This window comes from Pseudonaja textilis, chromosome 3 (assembly GCF_049901715.1).
Source record: "Pseudonaja textilis isolate UNSWEBS1 chromosome 3, rPseTex1.2, whole genome shotgun sequence".
In the NCBI taxonomy this organism is placed as follows: Eukaryota; Metazoa; Chordata; class Lepidosauria; order Squamata; family Elapidae; genus Pseudonaja; species Pseudonaja textilis.
In genome coordinates, this window is record NC_141992.1 from 115,827,137 (window position 1) to 115,853,303 (window position 26,167).

At 35.3% G+C, this 26,167-nt stretch overlaps 1 protein-coding gene across 1 annotated transcript; it reads left to right on the top strand.

Moving 5' to 3' along the window:
- Positions 1 to 3,311: 3,311 nt before the first annotated feature.
- Positions 3,312 to 25,229, top strand: CLPTM1L (CLPTM1 like). Its single transcript, XM_026701016.2, has 17 exons — positions 3,312 to 3,651; positions 5,369 to 5,469; positions 7,342 to 7,531; positions 8,256 to 8,401; positions 10,298 to 10,376; positions 12,098 to 12,215; positions 13,321 to 13,415; positions 13,876 to 13,960; positions 15,209 to 15,312; positions 16,516 to 16,581; positions 17,763 to 17,813; positions 19,913 to 19,995; positions 20,853 to 20,887; positions 21,772 to 21,827; positions 21,930 to 21,974; positions 22,841 to 22,956; positions 24,608 to 25,229. The coding sequence occupies exons 1-17, from the start codon at positions 3,469 to 3,471 to the stop codon at positions 24,690 to 24,692; spliced, it is 1,638 nt and encodes a 545-aa protein (XP_026556801.1). The 5' UTR covers positions 3,312 to 3,468; the 3' UTR covers positions 24,693 to 25,229.
- Positions 25,230 to 26,167: the final 938 nt, after the last annotated feature.

Here is a 26,167-nt window from a genome sequence, read left to right on the forward strand (position 1 = left end):
CCTTGGGTGTCCAATCACACTTCGCCAATAAAGAATTATATTCCATTCTATAAAGTTATAAATATCATTGTAAAAAAACTTTGTGGCAATTTCATAGATATAAAAGAAGTCAGCACCTTTTCAATTTTCCAATTCAAACAACAAAATTGTCTTATATTGATGGGATTACCCAAGTAATGGGCTACAATATGTTTAATCTTATAATTCATTAAAAATGTCTTCTATTGACTAATTTTTTCTATGACTATGACACCTTTAGGAGAATAAGGCTCATTACTGTAAGTAATTATTACACAATAAAACTTGTAACAATTTTATCTTGGAATTTATAATTTAGGAGCTATACATAGGCAACTTTTTTTGTACCCCAAACATCTTCTAGATTTGTTTACAATCCTTTATAACTTCCAAATTAAAGCAGCTCAGTTCGTTTTAAAGGGAATATTTTACATGTTTTTGTATAATGCATATGATATTCATTATAGAGAGAAATGTTGTTGAGAGCAGCATAAAACATTGATTTGTTACAGGATTATAGGCCCTTTTAAAATTGTGACAAGATCAATATGTAGTGGCTATTTACATCTAGAATAACCATATTTATAGACTTTTTAAAAAATTAAAATCAGTACTTTCTCTCTAAACACTTCGAGATTACTTTGTTATAGCTGTACCTAATTTGGATCACTGCTTGAAGGCAAGTAATGATTCGGTCCAATATCCACTTAAGTCCTCATAAGTTTCATGAATTGGTATGTTTAGAATTTTTCTGTACAATTATATTTGGACCAAGAACCTTTGCTGTTATGGCAGTAGCTATTAACTATTGACTGGAGATCTAACAGGTTAGAATCAAACATTAGTTAAATGCTGTATGACAGTCAATACTGCTGAAGTCCTTTATTTAAAAAGAAAATGATTTGGAGGATAGTTTTTCAGTGCAGTATCTTTGCATCCATTGTATGATTAAATGAAGAATCCTGATCAATGCATTTCTGATACAAATGGGTTTTTTTGCTGAGTTTCTGGTTTGCACATGTATATAGATATTGTTTTTATTATATAAGAAACATCATTAACTACAGTCCAAATAGGAATATATGTCCCTGAACTTGCTATGTTAGCAAATGTTTGGGATGAGGACCATGTATCAGCTGTTGCTAATGATGTCATGTTGGCATCGCAGTGCAATCCAGAATTACAAGTATAGTCAAGTTTCAAAGTCAAATATTTCACTTCATTGTCTTTACTGAAATAACCTTTCAAATAATTCCTCTTTTTTGTACAGTGTCTTTTAAGTTTATACAGTCTGACTATATCTGGTATCAGCACTCTTCAGTGATTTCCTAAAGGAAATACCTCACTTTGAGCAATTTTTTTTGTAACTGTCAAGTGAGTAGAATTATGTGTCTTTGTTTTTAATTGTATAATGCTGTAAACTGAACCATGCCAAGGAACAAAATAATCGTGGCTTTTATGGTTTACCATTGTGAGACACTAATTTCCTTAAAATAAATTTTGTGTTTGTTTTATAAGAACTAAGTCTCTTCAAGATTTTAATTATGCATTGTGGCATCACTGGGCATTGTATCCTGGTTGGATATTTTTTAATTTGACTGGATTCTGGTAAACTTAATTTTGAATGTGAATACAAATTAAAAGAATGGGGAAAATACTTTATAGTTTTTGTGTATTTCTTAATACTATAAAATTCATAATTTTGAAATTTGAACCACCAGATTATAAAATAAAGGAAAATCTTTCATTTCTGTAAAATGGCTGATGTTCCACATAAATAGTACAAGAAAAAAACAAATAAGCTTAAATGAGATATTGAAAGGAGAGGTTATTTTACACAGTTGTGATCAATAAACTATTAATTGGTTAAATGATTATTCAACTAATTTTCAATGTTGTTTCAATTGCAAATCTAAACTGAAAACCAATCCAAAAAGCCAAGAAATTACATAAATTGGGTGCTTGTTGAAATCTTATCTAAGCCCAAACTACATTTTGGGATTTTCACATCTCAATTAAGATTCCTTTAAAATGCAAGTAACAGCTGTCTGATTTCAGCATTACAACAGATGGGGTGGGTAAGTGGGTTGGTTGTAATCTTGAAGTAATCTCTTATTATTGGCATGTATTACAAGTTGGGAATCCTGACACATTTCTCATGTTTGGTTGTCTTAAAAGCAGCATTTACAAAATATACAGAACCAAAGTAACTGTTATTAAAAACATGTACCACCTTTGTACACCTCACTTGCCATCAGTGGACCTTGTAACCTGTACTTGTCACAAGTTAAATTATTTCAATTTTTTTTTGCACAATCCCAAAATAATAGTTGCTGCAGATCACCTGAAAGCATAGTACATAACCAAGGAGTTGCAAAATGGAAAATGTGTACTCCTTAATGAGGGTTTCTGACTCAGCCTTGTGTATACACAGCTAAACATATCAAAGACTAATAACTGATATAACTAAATAACTAAATAAGTTTACACATAAGTGAAAACATATTATATTTAAACACAAGTCACCAATTGGATTTAGAAATAAGATATGCCACTACATGCTCATGGTGAGGCTGAACCAACAATTGCTAAAGAGAACCTTTAAAAAACTTAACTGGAACTATTCCTACAATGACTGCTCACCTCTGGACAGCTAACTCTACTATCTTTGAGTTGTGTCTGCTTAAGGTTTATGAAGAAGCTTAAGGTTTATGATATTAGCATGTCCAATAGTGGTATACTATTAACGTATACCAATTTATGGTACCACTACACCAATTTTATGGTAAGCTCCAGAGGATTCTGTTAGGATAACATGGTAAAACTACAAAGCGTGACTGAAATGCGTGCTACCTGAAACACAATACACATTAACTGCTTTTGAAAACGCCTTGCGAGGCCGCATCTTCAGCTCATACTAAAACCCTTCTTTCTGACTCAGCTTTGAGTTCAGATGTATGAATACACAGCACACCATAGAAAACTGAAACTAAACGGGCAGATCTTTTTGAAATGCTTCCCACAAGAAAGTTGGAAATACCCTTTTAGCTAGAGCTACCAGACCTAACCTGGAAAAAAAAAGTTCCCTGTACTATACGGAGCAGCAACATCTAATGGCTTGGGGGGTGACTTGTTTAAAGCAGAGTCGATTTTACAAGCGGTCGAATATTTTATAACTTTCAGGCTATCGCGCATTGCAGGCAGACTCCAGCAAACGCTCGCCCGGGATTCCATTGTCCTCTTAAGAGACTACGTTTCCCAGCACTCTCCGCGCGGGCCGCTCCGTTTCCGTTGTCGAAAGACGGGAGATCCGAAGAAGAGAAGCGGCTGGGGAGCTGACCGCGCTCGCCTCGGGCAACGGCCCGGAGTTAGAGCGCTCGGTGTCGTGCGCTGCTCCCTGTGGTGGGTGGTCGATGCCGGTGGCGGCCGCGGCGCTGGTCTTGGGGGGCGATGCTGCCGAGGCGCAGCTCGCTGACGGGGCTGGCGGTGGGGCTCTTTGCCGTCTACGTGGCACACACCTGCTGGGTGATGTACGGCATCGTCCATACCCGGCCCTGCCTCGCTGCCATCCACGAAGGCGAAGGCAACGACGGCTGCATCCGGCCTTACCTGGCGCGGCGGCCCAAGCTCCAGGTGAGCACTCCCGTTCCCCTTTTTTCCTTCTCCCCACCTGAGTCCTAAGTGCAGAGGAGCGGTGATGGTTGGCAGCGATGCAGTAGCGCTTCCTGAATGGGGTGGGGCGGAGCGGCGGAATTGCTCTCCCCCCCCCCGACTGGATACAGGTGAACTTTGACAGGTGAACTTTGACAGGTTGGGTTTTTATTTATTTATTTATTTATTTATTGCCGTAGTGAACATGGAAGATCAATGCTGCACCTGAAATTTCTAAAGCAGAAGCCCCTTTCATTGCAATTGGAAGGGCCTCATCAGAGTATATTTTACAGATTATTTAACCCAGTGTCATTTCCCCTGATCCAGGGAGGCATTAAGTAGGCAGATTATCTCATAGCTTAATGTCAGCACTTTGTTGTGGGATGTACTGCTCTACAGAGTCCTACCACTCTAGCCCTGAAAATAGCATATTTTTATTTTTCCTTAGCCTCCTATAGGGGAGGGGGAGTTGTGCCTACCTGTATTTGCCATAGGGCAGTCTACAGTGTTGCCTTTTTCCCTTCCTTTTTCCAATATGGCAATACTGTTTTTTCTATTTTGCCCAGTTCTTTCTACATATTATGTTGCTAGGATTTTTCTGACAACTTCTGCAAGGAGTAGAAGGATAAGAAACAACAGTAGTGCCTCTTTTATATAAATTTGTAGCCTTCAGGAGTAGAGATAGTCCTCGACTTAACGACAGGTCATTGAGTGACTGTTTGAAGTTACAACAGTACTGAAAAAAGTGACTTATGACCGTTTTTCACACTTCTGACCCTTGCAGCCCCCAAGGTCACGTGATCAATGTGGCAACTATCTCATATTTATGACAGTTGTAGTATCCTGGGGTCATGTGATCACCTTTTGCACCTTTCTGACAAGCAAAGTCAGTGAGGAAGGTGATTCACTGAGCAACCACGTTACTAAATTAACAACTGCAGTGATTTACTTAACTGTGACGAGAACCTTTATAAAATGGGACAATATTCACTTTACTGTCACGCTTAACAACAGAAATTTTGGACTTAATTGTGGTCGTAAGTCAAGAAACAGCAGTGTTGTTCCCTGCTCTTTATTGGTCCATTAATACGAACTACATATGTTTAGTAAACAAAAAGTAGGCATGTATTGGCATACTAAATATATTAGCTTCCAATCTATATCAGCTGCTTCTCTATCAAATCTGGAGGGAACACCAAATTTTGGTAAGCACTAATTCACGAATTGTTTTTTTTTTCTCCTTTTCCATATTTTATGCTTTATTCTTTTCCCACCTTTTAGAAGAAGGATGGAGAGATATCTTTGATTTGAACGGGGTGTACAACTTGCACCCTTCCAAGAAGATTGTTACAGATGGTACATATATTATGATTTACTTGTCAATCACCCTGAATCTGCAGTAGGAACACACAGGAAACTCATTATGTCCTTGCCAAACTACAGGGAATTGACTACTAAAATGAGTTCCTTTCATCTTGATGAGGCATACAAATTGACTCAAATGAGTAGGGAGAAGGAAGTTGCATGCATTTCTTAAATCTTGTTTTTTTTTCAGTTTGACCAAACCATTTTTAAAGAAGGAGAGAGAAGAGTGGGGAAACATGTCATCCAAGATTTAAAAAAAAAAGAACAATTAAGGCAGGAATCTTTAAGCCACCCAGCAAAACAGCAATTATTAATGGTCTTTCTTCTGTTTCAGCTAAGTGTTTATACAACTACACGCTCAAACATAGGCACTGAAAATAACATCGACTTGGTTTTGAATGTGGACAATTTTGATGTTGAAACTAAATTTGAAAGGTAATTTGAATTTATGTGTTCAGTTTTTTTCAAAAGATCTCTTTTGTACCCATCTGAAATGAAATTTTAGTAAATTATATTTGATCCCTATATATTATATTATATTAGTGTCTGTATTAACATATGTTGAAATCACTATAGAAATACCTATTACTCATTGGACAATATTTTTCAAGAAAAAAATCCAAGTCATATATTGCTTTTTTTCTTTTTATTACAAAAAAAATTAACAAGCTTACAAGATATCAGACCAATCTGACCTTTCAGTTTTAATCACATTTATGAGAAGTAAGACTAATGATGTTAATAAGGTTTACTTCAAGGTAAGTGTGTTTAAAGTGTAATTCTAAGCTTATCTATATGTTTTTCTGGATTTACACATAATGTATTTTGCTTAAACTTTCCATAAACTTTATATAATTTATAACAAAGATTATTTGTATTATTGCAAACTCCTACTTTGCTGTACTGCAATTCTGTATCAGATGGGATGGATAGAATTTTTTTTCGCTACTGTTCCTTTGGCAAGAAACAAAATAAGAAGTAGTGCTTCTTATGCAGTGTAGACTTTGACAGAAATCTCAGAAGCGTATTGCTGTTGTCTCTTGCAAAAGTGAAAGTAGCTTTTTTTTCCAGCTCTCAACTACTATCTATTCTTTTCTCATTTATTTATGTAAAAACCAGTTTTATTTTTTGTTAGACCTGTAGAGACTTACATAAAATGGAGATGACAGTCATAGCCCATGAGCAGAGTGTTTATTGGACTGCAAAAAATGTAGATGATGTAGGAAGAGAGCCATATTAACCTGTGATGGCAAAAAGTCTAGTAGCACTTTTTCCAATTTACACGTATTATTAGAAGGCATAAGCTTTTGGGAACCCTGCTCAGTTTATTAGAAGGCATAAAGTTGCTTCTGTATGAATTGTAAATGGTTTTGTGCTTTTATCAAATGTGGTACTTACAAATGTATTTTTAAAAAACCATTTTTAATCTTGCTGTTATTATTTTTAAAAATAACTCAAGGTGGCAATTATATCTACTTCCACCTTATATTTTCTCCACAATAACAACCCTGTGAGGTAAGATGAGAGCATGACTGGCCCAAAGTCACCCATTTGAAATTCACCTAATTGAAATTCTAGTGATTTCAAAATATTCCAATTTATTATGGTTTGTTGCACAGTCAGCCATATATTTGGTGTGGATGTGGAATTTTTATCCACTTATTGAGCCCTTCCCAAGGACCTGGAATAGTCAGGTGTTGTTCTTTGATGGTGTTAAAGACATTGTCGCAGGATGTGAACTGTTCCAAGTAAAGCTGTCTTTTGCAAACTGACTGTGATTTTGTCAATGCCAATAATGGTCAAATTGTGCCCAGTTGTTTTGGGATTGCACCCAGGCACCTATTACTAGGTGTAGTAAAGGTGTACTTAGTACTACCTTTCCTTTCTTTTGTCATAGTCTATTAGTCTACTTGCAGGTCTTTGTATTTTGTGATTTTTCTCTAGTTCGTTCTCTTTTATTCTGCTGTCTCCAGGTATTGCCACATCCTCTATCTAAACTTTTTTTATCTTTCTGATAGACAATTAAATCTGGGGTGTTATGTGACATTATTATTATTTATTAAATGTATATGCTGCCCAGCTTCCACTGATGCTTAATTTAAATCTAAACTAGATTTTGATTGTTATTTTAGCATCATCTGTAAAATACTTCAACCTTAATTATGAAAGTTCTCAAATAATGAAGAACAGTTTATTGGTGACAATTAAAATGCTAGTAATTCACCTTTGGAATGAAACAGATATGTATTTACCCTATCTCTATGACCAAGTTTAAGCATTCTTATAAACTATGTTTTATTTTTTTAGAACAGTTAATGTTTCTGTACCAAAGAAAACAAGAAATAATGGGACATTGTATGCCTACATATTTCTTCATCATGCTGGAATTCTGCCTTGGCATGATGGCAAGCAAGTGCATATAGTAAGCCCTCTCACTACATATATGGTACCTAAACCAGAGGAAATAAATCTTCTTACAGGAGAACCTATCACCCAGGTGAGATTATTTTCCCCTGTTTGAGGTTGGGTGGGTTCTGAAATCTAAAGGGCTAACGAATGAAATAAAATGATGTATTGTTCATAGGAATGTGGATGGTTTTTTAAAAATTTTAATTAAAAAGCTAGAAATGGCCTTGCTTAAATCATGAACAGGGCAGAGATGCTTGCTTTTCTGTGAAATACCACAGTGGTTTCTATCATTTCCCTTCTGTATTCAATTTAGAAAATACATGCTTTCCTTGATAGTAACAAATATAGTCAAATGAAGTTAATTCTTTCTCGCATCTGTCCTGAACCGGCCAATTCTATATCTGCTTTATTTTGATTTTTTTTAAAATGTATTTTGAGCTTTTTTCTCTCTTTGTAGAAGTTTGTAAAGTGATTCCTCTGTTACTGTGATTTTGAGTTTTCCCCTCAAATGTAATATTTGTCTAGAGCAGGGCTGCTAAACTCCTGGCCCTCGGGATGGATGCATCACGTGCTGGCCACGCCCACACCCTGTTTAGTGAAGGGGGAAAATATTCCAATATGTTACATGACGCTGCTGTGACGATGTGAACTTGACATCCCTGGTCTAGAGAGACGATGCAAGGAGATATTTAGTGATGAGTGATTTTAGTGTTTAAGTCATGACTAAATGATAGTTTTATTCTGTTGTTGCAAGTATGTATGTTTGCGAAGTCATACTAAATCTTGTTTACATTTTTTTCTTAATTAAATAGCAAATTGAAACAGAAAAAAAGCAGAACTATGCCCTAGATGAACCCGTGTCACATTGGAGGTCTAGGCTGACCTTAAATGTTATGGTGGAAGACTTTGTCTTCGATGGATCCTCTCTCCCAGCTGATGTACACAGATATATGAAAATGTAAGCTACTAATTTATTTTGCTTTTGTTAAAAGTCCACATAGGATAAAGAATTGCCTTTAATAGCATGGCTTTCAACAGGGGCAAACAATATTTTGCTATTGAGGACCATATTTTTGTTTCTCCAGACTCCAAGATCCTGTCTCATTGTAACCTGTGTGCAAAGTAGCAATCAAAAGAAAACAATGCAGTTTTCCTAACTTGGACAGTTTCCAGATATGTGAACCCAGAAGTTGCCAAAGTTGGGAAATGCTGCTATTGCAACACATTTTTCATTTTCAGATTGCTTTTAACAAATGACTTAATCTTTGAAAGCAATTGAATTGCATTTGGGGGCTTTGAAGCTAACCCAAACGACTGCTGCCTAGCATAGTAGTAAGATAATTATTATATATTTATTCAGCCATAAAGATTGATATTCAAACCTTTGATTAGTTATTAAGCTTTCCAGATTTCAAACAACCTTGAGCATGACATATTTCTTCCTCTAAACTACTTCAGATGTTGCTGATAAAAAAAAAAAAGAAAAGTCACTTCTTGGGGGCCTTGAGCAACTTGAAAGAAGTTGGGAGATGTATAAAAATTGATTGCATAACTTAATGTAAACTGAGAGTTTATTCCATACTAAACTATGTGAAGCTTTCATTATTTGCTTGCAAGATGATATGTTTAACAAGGAACTTAAAATCAGATCTCTTAAGAAAACAGCTATCTCTCAGACCTCATTGCCATATTCATAACAGGGTTTTACCTCTAGTATCAGAAGCCTATCCGACTGTTCTTTTGTTTTGAGGGCCCAATGACATTTACCTATTTTGCAGTTCTGAGATATAAATTTAGGGTGTATAGGAGATGCCTACATTCCATATATACTGATCCAAATAGAAAATTCCTTTTTGGTCCAAAAATAAACAACTATGTACAGGTGGCACTCATTAACTACAAGTGGGACCGGCAACTTTGTCATAAAATGAAAAATCACATGACCATGGCTCAATTCCACTGCAGTCATTAAGCAAATCACAACAGGTCAATAAGACATCATGTGCCCACAACTTGCAACTTCCTGCAGATTTTGCTTATCAGAAACCACTGTGAAGGTTGCAAATGACAATCACTTGGCTGCTGAACATTGTGCCTTTGTAAATGTGCTGGTTGCCAAGTGCTCAAATCACAGTCACATGGTTGTAAGGATGCTATAACACTTGCATCTTCAGGGACTAGTTGTCAATCTGCTTATTCAGCACTGTTGTAACTTTGAACTTGAACAAATGATCAGTATATGAGGGCTATCTGTATATGTTCAATCTAAGACTTGTCTTACACCAGGGTGTCAAACTCAATTTCATTGAGGGCCGCATTAGGTTTGTGTTTTACCTCGGTCGGGGGGAGGGCATGGCCAGGATGGGCATGACTAGCATGACCTCACTTGTGTTGGTGGCTCTTGCGCTCTACCAGTGAAAATGGGCTCCTGAGCTCTATTTTCTACTGCAACAGCCTCCTGCAACCCTGTGCTAGTGAAAACAGAGATTGGGGGCCCATGTATGGCCCTTGCGAGGTCTGTTTTTGGATGGGACAACCTCCTGCAACCCTCTGCCAGCAAAAATGGAGCTCAGGAAGGCCATGTGTGGCCCTCACAAGCTCCATTTTTGCTGGCAGAGGCACCATGGGACAGTCCTTCACTATTTCTGGGTCGGCCCTCCAGGCCAGATCTAAACACCTCACAGGCCAGATCTGGACCCGCCCTAGGCTTTGAGTTTGACATCCCTGACTTACACAATATCGGATATACTAGGACACCTGTTTCTGAAAGACACATATTGTAAAATTAATTATTTAGGATGGAAATCTTTGTATCAAAACTGATGTATTTATAATAATTTTTTTTTAAATGCAGGATACAATTGGGCAAGACAGTGAATTATCTTCCAATATTATTTATTGATCAGCTGAGTAACAGAGTAAAAGATTTAATGGTAAGTAACTTTTTTTTTTAATTAAATAGTCTTTATCTTTACTGAGAATGTTATAGAAAGTAAATGACAAATCTAAAAAGGAGTGCAAAGAAAGAAAATAAAAGTTATGAAAAAACATCTGATCTTTTCTTCAATATATATTGATAAATCCATTGTCTCTTCTCTTTTTATCTCCTTCAGAAATCCCTTCAGCCAATATTTAATTCTCATATTTTGCAATCATTAAATTCATAAATCATTTCACTTTTTTCTTCTTTTAACAAAAAACCAATAAAAGGGTTCCATTTTTTTTTAAAAAAAGCACTTGTTTTCTCCCTGATTTAACAGGGCGCTTCTATTATTTCTGCTAATCCTGACAACTTTACTATACCTTCCTTCAAGAATTTCAATTCTGTTTCATTTTGTTCATATAATAATCTTGCTGCTGTTACCATGTACAAAATTAATGTTTTAAAGAATCTCTTCTAATTCAGTATCCACAAGCCCCAATAATAGTCTGCTTCTCACACTGAACATATTTCCTATGTCAGTGAAAATATTTCAGAATTAATGATGTTTCTTTTGTACAGCAGAATACGTGTAAGAGAAACTTTATAAGTGGAAACTTATAAACTTATAAAATATGAGCCTAACTAAGTGTGCTACTACCATATCACAACTCGTAAATGTTAAGTGAAAATTCCGCAGCAGCATATGAGTGTAACAGGATTTGTTCTAATTTTCTCTAGCATTTTATATAGGAAAGCTAACCACTATTGGTACCTTATTGCCATTAGAGTTTGAGTTGACAAGTACCACAACACTGGTATGCAAATGAAAATATTTCTTTGTGGTCCCAGACCAATAAACATTTGGCATTGAATTCCATAATGTATTTATACACCTTGTGTCAAACTTTGATTAGTCTTGGCTTGTGCAGTAGTTTATATGAGAGGGAGATAAAAAAGACTATCCCTATGTTAATTTCATGGTCTCCTCCTCCTCTCAGTATCTGCCCATTTTCTAAGTGAAAAAGTTCAAAACATACGTTTTCTTCATGGGAAAGTTGTTTCAGTGATGTGTTTATTTTTAAATATATAGTACAAGTTAAAATAACAAATGTATAAATTTAAAACAGCACTTTAGTGAATTAGAGTTCTCATCTTCTCTATTACCTGCCTCCTCTGAAATCGAAGCTCTGTGCATCCCTGGTTCTGCTGTCCTTCAAAAGAACACTCCCAAATTATCTCTCTTCTAAGGAACTGGGCAAGGGCTTATACATATGAGCTTATTATTGAATCTGAGCACATTCTTACTTTTTTGTGGATTTTTTTCCCCCCAATGGCATGGCCATGTGTGTGTTATTTTAAATTGTTTTAATCCCTGTAAGCTATGCGTGGATTGGCAGCTGAAGGAATAGATGGAAGAGTTTTTTTCAAAATACATTGAATTGCTCTTTATATTTAATTGTTATCTTATTTTTTTGGTGAAGTTTACATAATTTAAATATAATTTCTACCACAAATGATACGATAATAATTTGCAAAATAACATTTAGGCGATACTGATTTCATAAGTATTATCGAGGAACATTTCTGAACAGTATTGTTTTTCTTTTGAATATTTTGAAAAGAATGTATAATTAGAACTTAGCGATTTTTATCAACTGCTAATACTGGTAAAATATTTCAGTAATATCCAGTTTGTTATTAATCTTGGTGAAATATTTTAACCTAATGCAGATTATAAACCGTTCAACAACAGAACTTCCACTTACAGTGTCATATGATAAAATATCATTGGGAAAACTGCGGTTTTGGATTCATATGCAAGATGCTGTTTACTCTCTACAGCAATTTGGTAAGCCTCTATTTCTGGATTATTCATGGAAATACAGTGGACTCTTTGATAAGGGTTTTGATTAGGAATTCCACATGATTTTTTTAAAAAAATTGAATTATTACAGGTTGTCCTCAGGTTCTATCCATTCATTCAGTAACCATTCAAAGTTAAGATGGTGCTGAAAAAATAGACATACAACCAGTCCCTGAAGTTCCAGCCATCACAGCATCCCTGCAGTCATGTGATCATGATCCAGGCATTTAGGTGCCCATCTAGCAATAACAATATCACTATCTGCAACATTTCCAGTTGGCTTCTCACAAGCCAAATCAATAGAAAAGCGGGCAGGGAAATTGCAAGTTGCTCCAGTAAGTCATGCCCACCTGCAGCACCATCCCCAGGGATAGTCTTCACCCTCCCAGGCCTCCTTCAACTTGTACATAGCATGTGATGGGCCTCCCAAACCTTCCCCCAACCTCCCTTGACTTGCATTCAGTCTGCACCTGATGTCCCAAGCCCTCAATGACTCACATGCAGTCTGTACTAGCTTCCCCAGTGCCTCCCCAAACCCGCTTTGGCACCCCTCTCTCCTCCCATGACACACATGCTTTCCTTACTTGGGGCTCCTGCTGCTTCCCATTTAATGACCCATGTATGTTGAGGTTACAGCAACCAGGATTGTCCAGCTTGCCATTGCTAGGCAATGCAGTCATACAACATTGTGCTTGACCATCATTTTGCTTAGCAACAGCAATCCCAATCCCAGTTGCTGTTGTAACCCATCGACTACTTGTATGTTGGATTTATGATTCAATATTATGAAAATTAATTGGAAGTCGAGAAGCTCTACAAAGCATCCCAGCTTTCTTTCACCTACTTACATGCACGGTGAGACTATTCCTGTCTGGACAATGTCAATCTGCACATGGGAAAGGCTGTTGAAGCTTTATTTTTTTTGCTTAAAACTGTATGTTAACATGCTCCCTGTGTTTAATAAAGCTTTGCAAGAATTATTTCAGTATTTACAAAATAATAAATATTTAATATTTTAAATTTAACTTAAGTTTCTAAGAACATCTGTTTTATCTTAATGAGCAGATATGTATTCTGTTTATTCTTCTAGGTTTTTCAGAAAAAGATGCTGATGAAGTAAAGGGAATATTTGTGGATACAAACCTCTATTTTCTTGCATTGACATTTTTTGTTGCAGCTTTCCATGTAAGCAGATCATATCTTTCAGACATTAATAACAATACTGATATGCATATATGTAATATAAAATTATATTGATGTATAACAAGATACTGCCTCATATATACTGTATATTAGGCTCCTATTTAAAATGGTTCATGAACATGTTTCTTGCTATATAGTTTAATGAACAGCTAGTCCTTTACATCCAAAGGACTCAGGTTGAAAAACACTCCCCCCCCTTATGTTACAGTAAGTGTGTGTATGTGTGTGTGTGTATTAGCATTAAGAGTTGGACAACTCTATGGGACACAGTAAACAGAAACTTTTAAATGTTTTCCTTCTTTCGGCATCCTGAAATATTGTCAACTATATCTGAGCATGTGTAAAACTAGTAAAGTGCAAGGTTGTGCCAGCCCTAAACTGATGTTGTTACATCAGTTTTTTTTTTAAGTGTTAATGGTATGGTGATATTTTGCATTTGCAGCTTCTCTTTGATTTCCTTGCATTCAAAAATGACATCAGCTTCTGGAAGAAAAAGAAGAGTATGATTGGCATGTCTACAAAAGCAGGTACGTAGCATATTTACTTACATGTTTTCTTGATATTTTCCAGGCCTAGCAATGCACACAGCCATTTACTACAAGAAAATATAACTATGGAAATTTTAAACAAAATGTTAAATGGTTGCTGTAAAATAAGAGCCCCATATGAAGGAATATAGCAATGGTTAGATAATATTCCACCAATCCTATTAATTAAAAACTTGTTGAAACAATTTTGTCTTAATTTGATTTTTCTAGTACTTTCAGATATCACTGAATAGGCTTCAGAGACTAGAATGTTCTAAAATAGCAGGGCCCCCACAGAAAATATCATGCTGTGGTCCTGATCTACTTTCATTGTGCTGTCTCAAAGAATATACTGAACGATTATTGTGAAGAGTCCCCCTCCATTGTTTTATTTTCCCTAAAGACATATTTCCCTTGTGTAGGCTTTCAATGTTATACATACTTATTGAAAGCAAAAATTTACACTGCTTCTAAAACTATAACACACTCCACTATGGGACTGACAAATCCTGTTCATCAGGATTGTGTTTTTCATCGTTGTTATTCCTAAATAGTAGAAGATGAGAGATTCAGCACAAATCAGGCAAATTATCAGGTAAGCCATCAAATCCCATCATTATTTATGTGGGAATCATTGGTTCATCTCCACTGCATTGCCCTCATTGTAGCCATCCTCCCTGCTACTAGTCCCTGCAGCACTGCTTTGTGTTGCTTCGAGGAAGGGGAAAATGTGCTAGAGGAATATATCTTTAACGTCTGGGTTAGCCAACATGTCTAGAACAAAAAATACAATGGGCAAAAAAAAAAAAAAGTTTTAAGATGTGGTCCAAATTTTAACATTCTGTTCAGTGCTTGTTATTATTCTATTTTAAAGAATGCTATAATGCTGTTAGTTGATTCTGTGTGGATATGTAGAACTATAATTATTAGTTGGTTCTGTGTGGATATGTAGAACTATAATTATTCAAACTTAGGTTTGATTGTGCAAGCCAAACTATGTTTTAGTTTGGCACGTTGTTTAAAGCTAGCTATTAGAGTTTGCAAACTAGCTTAGTATGTTGTGCAATGTGGTTAGGTTTTATTTAGAGAATCATAGTTTAACAAAATGGTTTGTATTTGTGATTCCAATTTAAATTATTTTTCAAAAATAAGATATTTTTTTCAAATGCATCCAGATTTTTTTAAAAAATTGTACAATGTAGTTTTTAAAAAATCCACAGTGCACTAATGTGAATTCTTTTCATGCAGTGCTCTGGCGATGTTTCAGCACTGTGATCATATTTCTTTTTCTGTTGGATGAACAAACCAGCTTATTGGTGCTGATTCCAGCTGGTATTGGAGCAGTGATTGAGGTGAGCTGCTATTTATCTCTGCATGTGATACATACGTATACAAGCACAGACAGATGAGTTCTCAAAGCAGCTTAGTAAGAATGCAAGGATTTAAACTGTCATGATTAAATTTCTTTTAATAGGTCAGAACCAGCTTAGTTACAAGTGATTTGTATTCTAAATTGATTCATAATGAACTAATGATGATGGAAATTAGTTGAACAATATGTCAACTATTCCATCCTGAGATTTGAAAAAAAATTGGCTGAGATCAGTTACTTGATTTGTTTGATGGGATGCAGGACTTCTATTTGCATATTTATCCCTATTTGGTATAGTATGTACTGTCATTTCTGCTCTTCTGCATAATTACGTCTTCCTGGTCATGTAGAGAAAGGAAGAGCAATGCAGGAGCAAAGAGGTGCTATTGTTTCATTATTGGGATTCCCAGCATCCATTACTCAAAACTGTTAGGAGTATCTTCACTTTCTTAAGAGCTTTTTTAAATTAAAGGTACAATTGAGGCATATTCTATGCTAGATTTTTTTTCCCCTGAGTCTTCAGTATTAGTTATCTGAAAGACTGATTCATTTATTTGATATTTTTTGCCCCTTCTCTTGAGGCTTGCCTTCTTAAATGAACTTTAGAGCTATATATAGTGTGTGTGTTCATATTAGCTATACTTTGGACTTACAAAGGTAACTGCAACTACATGTTCTAGCCATACAATAACCTTATTGCACAATAGATCTCATATAAGAGAAAAAACAAGTGTGGAATGGCTTTATAAGAATCATTTGAGAAATTAAGATTTTTATATTCATGGTTTGACCATAAGATCAGAAGAAAATATTTATTTCAGCATATGTTAGTTAAATATAACTGAGTTGATATGTAGTTTTTGCTTTTGAGGTGAGTGAAGTCCTAAGCAATACCGTAGTACACCTGTTAAAGGTTGAACATCATACATTCCGTTTAATTGTAGAACCATGTATATAGAAACAGAGCTGAGTATATCATTTCTCTGTTATGCAGTCATTGTTAAACAATCATGACAATTCATGTTCTTTCGAAAAGATACTTAAGAAATGTTAGAATTAAATACCAATGCCAAAGAATTCAGGTATAATTATAATTAAATATAATAATCAGGTTATATAGTGAGACAAGTAAATTTGTAATATACAGTACATTAAAACTTTAAAATCATATTTTATCCTCTAGCTTTGGAAAGTGAAGAAAGCATTGAAAATGACAATTGAATGGAATGGTCTGATACCAGCAATAAAGGTATTTCATTTTTTAAAATGTTATGTGAATTACTCAAACTATTCACAACTTTTGGTTTTCATCTGGTTGGATTTAAGTATACTGCAGGCTGTATAGTGTTAGACTACTGCTACTATCTATAACTATCTATCTATATCCAGGGGGGGAATGCTACCGGTTCTGCCAAGTCCTATAGAACTGGTAGCTCCGAAGAGCAGCAGACACTGAACCGGTTCTGTATCTGCTGCTGTTTGGCCCACCCACCCGTCCAGGCTCTTATCTGTCCTTTATTTCCTGCTTTTTCAACCTCAGCTGCTTTGCGCGGCACAGCTGAGGTTGAAAAAGCAGGGAAAATGAGCCTTTTCAAACGGCTCATTTTCAGCTATCGGGTGGCACAGCTGATGTATTGTTTACATGCGCATGCAAAATATAGTCACCGAACCGGTAGTAACACCGGTTGAATCCCACCCTTGTCTATATCTATATATCTCTATCTATCTATCTATCAATCTATCTATCTATCACAGTATTCTTAAATTCAACCAGATGAAAATCCAAAGTGTATATGTGCAAAATTTATCTCTCCAGAGATTGTGTGTGATAGTGTGTTTAATCTGTACAAAGTAAGATCTGTAATTAGACCACCTAGCACTTTGGAATTAAATCTTTATATTGATTGCCCAACTAAAGACTTAATGAACCTCAAATTGACACACTGCCTATTATGGAGTCTGCAGGCAAATATACAAGTCTCCTGTAAATAAGGATATATGTTTCTGTTCAAATATAGAGATTGAGTTAATAATCCATGTATTGTTACATTAACCATTGTACCACCCATGGCGTCTGGCACTCATAAATCCAATGACAGGAAATCTTTAAAAATATTTTTATTGTACATTTTTCATTATTATTCATAACAGTTCCAATTTTACAACGTCACCATACTGGTTATATCAAGTCCCTTTTTTCATCATAGTATACATCGACAAGAAATCTTAATTATCTTTCCGATCAAGAACTAACAGTATGTCTTCTGTAAGACCTAACTTAAATAACCACTGTAAAGATTGCCAAATTTCTAGCAATTTCTAGTTCTGGCTTGCAGAAGCTGGATAGATTTTTGACTATTTTAGGACTGTTTATTCTTTTCTGGTATAAATAAAATAATTTATACTGATTAATTATTATATTTTGTATAGTTTGGAGCATTTACTGAGTCTGAGAAGAAAACTGAGGAGTATGATACTCAGGTAAAATAACTCTCTGTTTAGTATTAGTTTTAGTTTACTGATTTGTGAATTTTTTATGGTGAAGACCAATACTGAGTTGACTACAAAATCAAACTGGGAAGCAGTAAAGCATGCTTTCTTACTATACAGGTAGTCCTTACTTATGACCACAATTGAGTCCAACATTTCTTTGCTAAGCAAGACAGTTTTTAAATGAGTCTCGCCCAGGGGTGGGATTCAATTTTTTTAACAACCAGTTCTGTGGGCATGGTTTAATTGGTGGGCGTGGCTTGGTGGTAATATGACTGGCTGAGCGTGGTCAACTCAACATCACTCACATCAAGGCACGCATCTCCTCGCCTGGCCTCTCATGACTGTGGGGATAATGCAATAGTCGTAAGTGTGAAAAATGATTATAAGTCACTTTTTCAGTGCCATTGTAACTTTGAATGGTCACTCCACACAAGCAAAGTACCAGCAAAGGAAGGGAAAAAAACTCTAGAGAAGTTCCAGAGACAGGAAGTCTAGTCTTGCCAAGTATGTAAAAAGAGTTAACGGAGAGGCAGTTTCTGTAAGCAACACCAGAATGTTTCCTTCCTGCCTTCCTTTCAGGATTAGGCAAGTAATTTCTTCTAACAACCAGTTCTCCAAACTGTTTAGAATGTTAACAACCGGTTCTAGTGAATAGGTGCGAACCTGTAGAATCCCACCCCGGGTCTTGCCCCACCTTTTTTCCCCCCATAGTTGTTAAATGTATCACTGCAGTTGTTACATTAGTAACACGGTTGTTAAATGAATTTAGTTTCCCCATTAACTTTTCTTGTCAGAAGGTCACAGTAGAGCTTCACATGATCCCGGGGCACCACAACTATCAAAAATACATGCTTGGTTGCCAAGCAACTGAATTTTGATCACATGACCATGGGGATGTTGTAATGGTTTTAAGTGTAAAAAATGATCATGTCACTTTTTTCAATACCATTGTAACTTGAAACAGCCGTTAAACGGATGGTGTAAGTTGAGGATTATCCGTAAAGATGGCGTTTTCTTCTATTGCTCTCGAACATATGAATAGTCTAACATACTCTATTGGGCAAAAAAATTAAATTGTCATCATAGAAGGCAGAATAATAAATTGGAAATTGCTGTGTGGAAAGAATTCTGTGGTGATGAAAAATCAATAGTGATATCTACAAAAATAATTTGCCTTTTCCAGACAAAATTCCAAGGTCAGTTTTTTAATAATATGAATTCCTGTTGAGAAGTATCTGTACTAATTCGTAAAGGAAGATTCATATCTTAATGATTAATTTTCAAGAGGATTATGATCCAGTATTAATATTTACACAAAGTGCCAGGCAGTTACTATTCCGAACCAATCCAAACGTCAAAAAAGATAAGTTAAAGACTACTAATAACAATAGCTTTTAGCAGTTCTTGGCTGGTTGTGGTCTAGGTATAATTTTACCTAATCGTTTAAATACTATTAATTGAAAGTGATCATATACATTAATTAGCTAAATCACATGACCACACCCCAAGGACATTAATTAAAGCAGGTGGACAAACATTTTTCTAGTCCTAGGATCAGTTGCCAATTCAGGGCTAAACTTTAAAAATTGTGGTTAAGACCAGCACAGAAACTAAATTTGATTGATGTTATTTCTTTATAAAAAATATACATGCTTTAAAAATGATGGTCTCTTCCTTCTAATTTTGCTTCTGTAGGCAGAGCCATTGATGCATTTAAATATTTAGTACTGCTTAGAAATCGTTTTTTTTTTTTAAAAAAAAAATCTAATGTTATTCTGCCTTCTGGGTCTTTTATATTGAAGTTTACAAAACTTCCATTTTATTATACTGAGATGGCAGCGCTGGCTGAAATGGTCAGATTTTATTCCAATGAGGTGTCTTCTTGCCCAGCTTTTACTTACCAATATATATGAATTTGCTGTAGTTCACTGAATGTTGGATCATGGAATCCAAAGGCGCATCAGCCTTACCTCTCAGGTTAGCAAATTATTTTGTACAAGGGTGTTATAATGATGGAGTAATCCATGAGGCCATTTGAAAAGAGGATGAAAATATTTATGTTTGTTTGTTTTTTCTCTCTCTCTCAGGCTATGAAATATTTGTCATATTTGCTATATCCATTGTGTATTGGAGGTGCAATTTATTCTTTGTTGAATATCAAGTACAAAAGGTAAGCTGATATACATTATTTTAAAAATATAAGGTATAATAATACATTACCTTTTTGGTAGTATAAATAAAAGGTGCTAAAATGTTTCAAAAAATGTGTATTTCCAACAACTGTCCTCTTATAAATATCATGCTTCTTCCTCAGAATTATATAGATTCTCTCCACTGCCTTATCTAATCAAAGCCTTCCATCTATCTTTCTATCAAAAATTGATAGCAAATCCTACAGTTTGTCTTCTGAAGTTGCCAAATCAGAAAATGATCATTACAGGAATAAGCATAGATGTAATGCTAATAAACATAAAGCCTGCAACACAGTGCAACTTTTAAAGACTTTTCTGGTTTATAGCCAAATTCAACCAGTCATGGGAATTTCTTAAACTAATTATATCTAAGCGACTAACCTTTGCAAATGTTAAAAAACATGGAGGGGCTTTTTTTAAAAAAAAATGAGATGCTTTTTTTTCTTTCTCAGATACTATCTACCATTAATGCAGATGACAGAGGTTGCCAATATATAAATATCAACATAAATAATTTTTAATTTTAATTTATTTTTACTTTATGTTCTCTTTTTCTTTGATTTGTCTTGCTTATGTAAATACTTTGGCTAAAGTGGTGGGAGGTTGTAATATATCATACTTTTATATATTATAAATATTGTACTTGACTTTCAGTTTTATGCCATATACAGTATGGAATACATCTGTGTCTATGTGTATACATGACTTGGTTTGCATGTGCTTTATATGAAGTCCACAGAAAAACTAGAGCAAGGAAACATGTTTACGTGTTAATTGTTGTGTTTTTTTAAATGATCAGTAATGAAAATAATTCTCTCCTTTTCTTTTTCATAAGCTGGTATTCATGGTTAATTAATAGTTTTGTCAATGGTAAGTGTAAGTTTTTACTGCTTTTCTTGAAATCTAGTTCTTTAAAACTATTTCCAAAAGAAGTTACTGAGGCATAGTATTTTTGGAAGTGGGTAGGTGTATGAATAGCTATACTTGCTGTTGTACATTGCTTCAGAGCATATTTGGGGGGAGGAGAAAAACCACAGCTATAATCCAGCTTGATTTAGATCAATTAAAGTATTAGGTCCTGGGATGGTCTAGTGGCTGAGATAGATCTAAAAAAAGGAAGTATCCACATATGGTATGTATGCTAAAACAAGCCATTTCATTCATTTGCATTAACTGTCTAGAAGTTAATATATTAGGCTGGTAGTATGATCAGATTGCAAGAGGTAAAATAAAGCTGATATGCTGCTCCTGTAATTTCAGTTTTAAGTTTGCAACCTGTAGAACAAAGTGGACTAATTTTTCTATTTCTTAGCCATACTTTTATGCTAATTTATTGTAAAATAAATTTCATATCAAGATGAATTTCTGATGTATGATGTACATGGCATGGATGGCTCTATAAATACATCTCCCTCTCTCACATACACACATACATACATGGGACACACAAAAAGAATTTGTCATTTACTTTTTCTGGGAATTGTCTGTTTCATTGATTTCCCACTCCAACCTATGCCTTATTTTTTCAAATATTAATGTAACATATTTGTAATTAAATTTTTATAGGGGTCTTCTTCATTTCTACAAAAGAATATGAATATAAGGGAGGGTGAGAGCCTAAATTGAAATAAAAGCTCAATATTAAATTGCATCACACTAAGTCTATCCTGATGTTTAAAAGCAAGAGTAAATAAAAATGGATATCTGTTATTGTTCTACCATACCAACAATGTGATTTTTTTTCCCTCCAACAGGAGTGTATGCTTTTGGATTTCTATTTATGTTGCCACAACTTTTTGTAAATTATAAGGTAATTAACAATTGAATCCAATATTGTAACATGTTATTTAATCCAACCTTCAACTGTTTAAAAATAATATATTTTATGACCTCTTGCTTGCTTGCTTTTCAGATGAAATCTGTTGCACATTTGCCATGGAAAGCATTCACATACAAAGTAAGTTAATTTTGCAACTTAAGACTTATGCTCCTGAGCCATTAATTATTACTTGAAAATCAAGCTACAGTTGGAATTTTATTTGCCAATCTAGTATTACCTAAAAAAATATTCAACTGCATTATTAGGTAATAATTCTAATAGTATAGTTTGTAGAGAACCATCAAGTCTTATATTCATTGTAAGGTCTGTAATCTAATTTGAAACGAATATTTGGGGCACTTTTATTTCTCAGGTTCCCTAATAACTTACTTTTAGATTTTAAGACTCCTAGGAAGATCAGCTTAGATTTAGAATATAATGAAAAGCTACACTTGGAGGAGCCTTTGGCGATATGCACAGGAATCTCAAGGTGGTATTTACATGACTTGTAAGCATAGTGCATTAACCATGCATAATTAATAATGGAATTAGCATTTATAATAATGGCAACATTATTTAGCCCATAAAGTCAGTGAAAGTTCAGTGTAGACCTTTCTTGGAGCTGCCTTGGTAAAGTTGGGAGAAGCTGGCTACCTACCTTATGGCTCTTAAGTTGAATGAGTCTATTAACTGCTACAGTCAGCTTGAGTTATGAGGTGGGTAAGCCTGTCATACTAAGGATATTTTTAAAAAATTACAAAATCATTTGGATGTTGCAAATGGGTTTTGCTTGTTCTATATTTAACTTACATTTTCATTATCCGAGAGAAGGACCCTCTATCTATAACCTTAACATGACATTCTTTTTACCTTCGCTTCAGCTCTTCTGTTTAAATATTGTGTCATCAAAAACAGTTGATTTGCTTGAAAATGTTGTTATTTTAAATAACACGTAATTTACATGCCATTAAACAAGCTGCATCCTCTTGTCTATTACTTAACAGGCATTCAACACATTCATTGATGATATTTTTGCATTTATTATTACAATGCCAACATCTCATCGGCTGGCTTGCTTTAGAGATGACGTGGTGTTCTTGGTGTACCTTTACCAAAGATGGTATGGGTTTTTTTCTTTAAATTTCTTCTCATTAGTTAGATGGTTAGTGTTAGACATGCATTGTATTCTTTCATCTCTTTCTCTCACTCTTTATTTTCATATCCATTTTTCACAAGAGCTTTTGACGCTATCAAATAATTATTCATTCAGAATTTTACACAATTTTCCCTGTTCATTATCACCATTCAGCAAAGTGTAACATACAGCTATCAACTTATGAATTCCTATTTTCATATATGTTCTGAACAGTCTAGCTGATGCTTAGCCTTCTGAAATATACTTTTAGATTTTTTTTTATTCATAATAAACACCTTCATTGCCACTGTTGTTTTCATTGAATCAATTCCACTTTAGGCACCATCATTTAAATATATTACCTTGCTCTCTTTAGAGAATAATGTTAGAGTCATAGCTTAACCATTTTTCTTTCACTTCATTCATTAATTCATGTTGTATGCCAAATGCTTCTCTTGCATTCTAAGTCATCATCTACTATATGCAGTGAAGGTTCCCTCCCATATTCTCCCTGTCACATTTCCCCTGCCCTGCTCCCCACAACTGCTTCCCCCTTCCATCCTGCCATGTCAGACTCACCTTGCAAAGGTGTGTCTCCTGTCTACCACGGTTTCTTTACCTTTAAGAGAGAGGAGAGCAGGATGATTTCCCTTCCAGTATCCAGTCAGCTTGCGAATACTTTTTGAGCCGAGAGTGAAAAATCTGGGGGCCATGATCTTGCACAACTTCAGGCACCCATTCGCTTTTGCAGAGAAGTCACACTAGATCACACCCCTTAGAACATTTCACTCCTGGCGCGAAAACCATTTGCAAGATGATCAGATAATGTAAGCAAAATCACGTTGCTTCCAGTGTCGGATCAGCTTGCAAATGCTTTTCGCACTGAGAGTGAAAGGTTGTGGGGACTATGATCTCATGTGACTTCAGGCACCCATCCACTTTGGCAGAAAATGAGTGCCTGAAGTTGTGTGAGATCAGAGCCCCCAGAACCTTTCACTCTCAGTGCGAAAAACAATTTGCAAACCGATTGGATGCTGGAAGGGAAATCGTCCTGCTCTCCTCTTCCTCCAAGGCAAAGAAACCACAGCACAAAGGAGACAGATTTGTGCAAGGTAAGCGAATCTGGCATGGCAGGTTGGGAGGGGGTAAGCATGAGGTATCTCAGTGGGTTGGGGAGGCCTTGGGTGGCCTGTTCCATCCTTAGGCTATCCCCATGGCCTTTCCCACCCTGAGATACCTCATGCACTTAATGACCCGTGCATTTATTAGTGAATGCATGGGCAAAAGCAGGAAGTGATCACATTCAAACTGCGTGATTCACTCCTACAAATCCTCGAGTTATGAATGTAATTGGCAGGCTCCATTACATTCGTAACTCAAGGATTACCTATACTAACTTTAATCATACTTCCTTCACATGCAACATTCTTTGCTTACAGTAGCAACATAGCACTGGTCATTTGCAGCACACTTTAGCTAGATCACAACAAGTGTTAACAAAGCACTTTGTTTACTTTAAGATATATAAGTATATTTATCTTAGACATATAAGTATATATGCATTAACCACAGCAAAAAATAGAAGCATGAAAAGACTTTGATTAAGAAAATGTCACAATTTCTTTTTAACCCTAAGGCTTTATCCTGTGGATAAGAGCAGAGTGAATGAATATGGAGAATCCTATGAAGAGAAGCTGAAAAGAAAACCCCACAAAGAATAATTTAAGATATTACTAAGAAATTCTTTGGATTGATGCTGGCTGCCTATGCTGTTTGACTTTTAAAAAGAGTTGAAGCAAAAGAGTATTCTTCAGAGCTTGGGACAGAATGTCATGGACATTTTACCATCTGCATTGCCAAAATATGTTATGATTACCTTTGGATTTTTTTTTTTAATTATTATTTGGGGTTCAACAAGGCTGCCAATATTTCTGCTAGGTGGTTAACATTTTAAATTGCTTTGACAATTTCTGCATAAATATTTGTGTCCATGATGCTTAATGTCTTGAACTCTCCAATAGCCGACATTAAGGAGTGTGCATTTAAATTCTGCTCTTCGGTTTATGAACAAGAGGAACATACTGTGAACGATTATGAAAAGGTTATAAATTGACAGGGACCTGCCCTTCACTTTCAAACCTTTCTGTAAAAAGGTTTTGGACCAATCCTTGGCGTGTTCCAGCCTTTTTATGATTTTAGAGAGAGTACATTCCTCACTCACTCTTTGAAATCATAAGGATTAAAAATATTTGGTTGGCTGGGTTGTGTTCCTTATTTTGTACTGTATTTCCTGATGTGAGCATTTCATTTTTTTAACAATGTCAGCTATGCTTCTTATATGAACCTAATTGTGGCAGCAACCATATGAAGACATGTACTCTCAATGGTACATTTAAAACCATTCTAAGCTGGTCCTGGATGCAAAGCGTGTAACTTTAAAAAAAACTATTAGCATAAATCAACTAAGTACATGCAGCAAATAGTATTCTGTAGTTTGGGGAATGGATTTTTTTGGTACACACACAGCAAAATGCTTTTGTTCAATCCTATAGTTGGAATTTCTTGATTCCACTAAACAGGATCTTTTTTCTAAGATGAAAAGTCATTACATTTTCAGTCAAAAACATGTTTTTAGAAGAATGTAAATACATAGTTGCATGACACACTATTGTGCCAATGATACTTCGGCAGGGAGACTGTAGATCTTTTTCACTGTATAACAATATAAACCCTAATGAAGAGTGGTCTAAAGCAAAAGACAGGCAAAAAATAAAGATCTCAAAGATTCATAAAGGAAGATCAGTTTGAACTCTACTGGTAAGGAAATTGTAACTGCCCAATTACCATGTTTTGTTTTGGTGCAGGGGCTTAATTTTTTTATAATGAGCCTTTTTATAAATTGGGATGCTGTGTTTATTAAATAATGTTTATATTTCATGTGAAATATATTTTAAGCATGTTCAAAATGCAAGTTTAAAAAACCATTTAGATTGTGGCATGAACTGCTGTGCTACATGTTCTTTTCAAGACCAATCCCCATTGACTCCCATAAAATAGTTACATCTAATCTATGAAATTGCCTTTTACTTCTCAAACACAGAACATTGGAAAACAGTCATAAGAATTCCTGTGGGGTCATGTGTCCCACATGAAGAAATGGGGGGAAGAGGAGGCAGGGCTGCCATTTTGTGCCTAG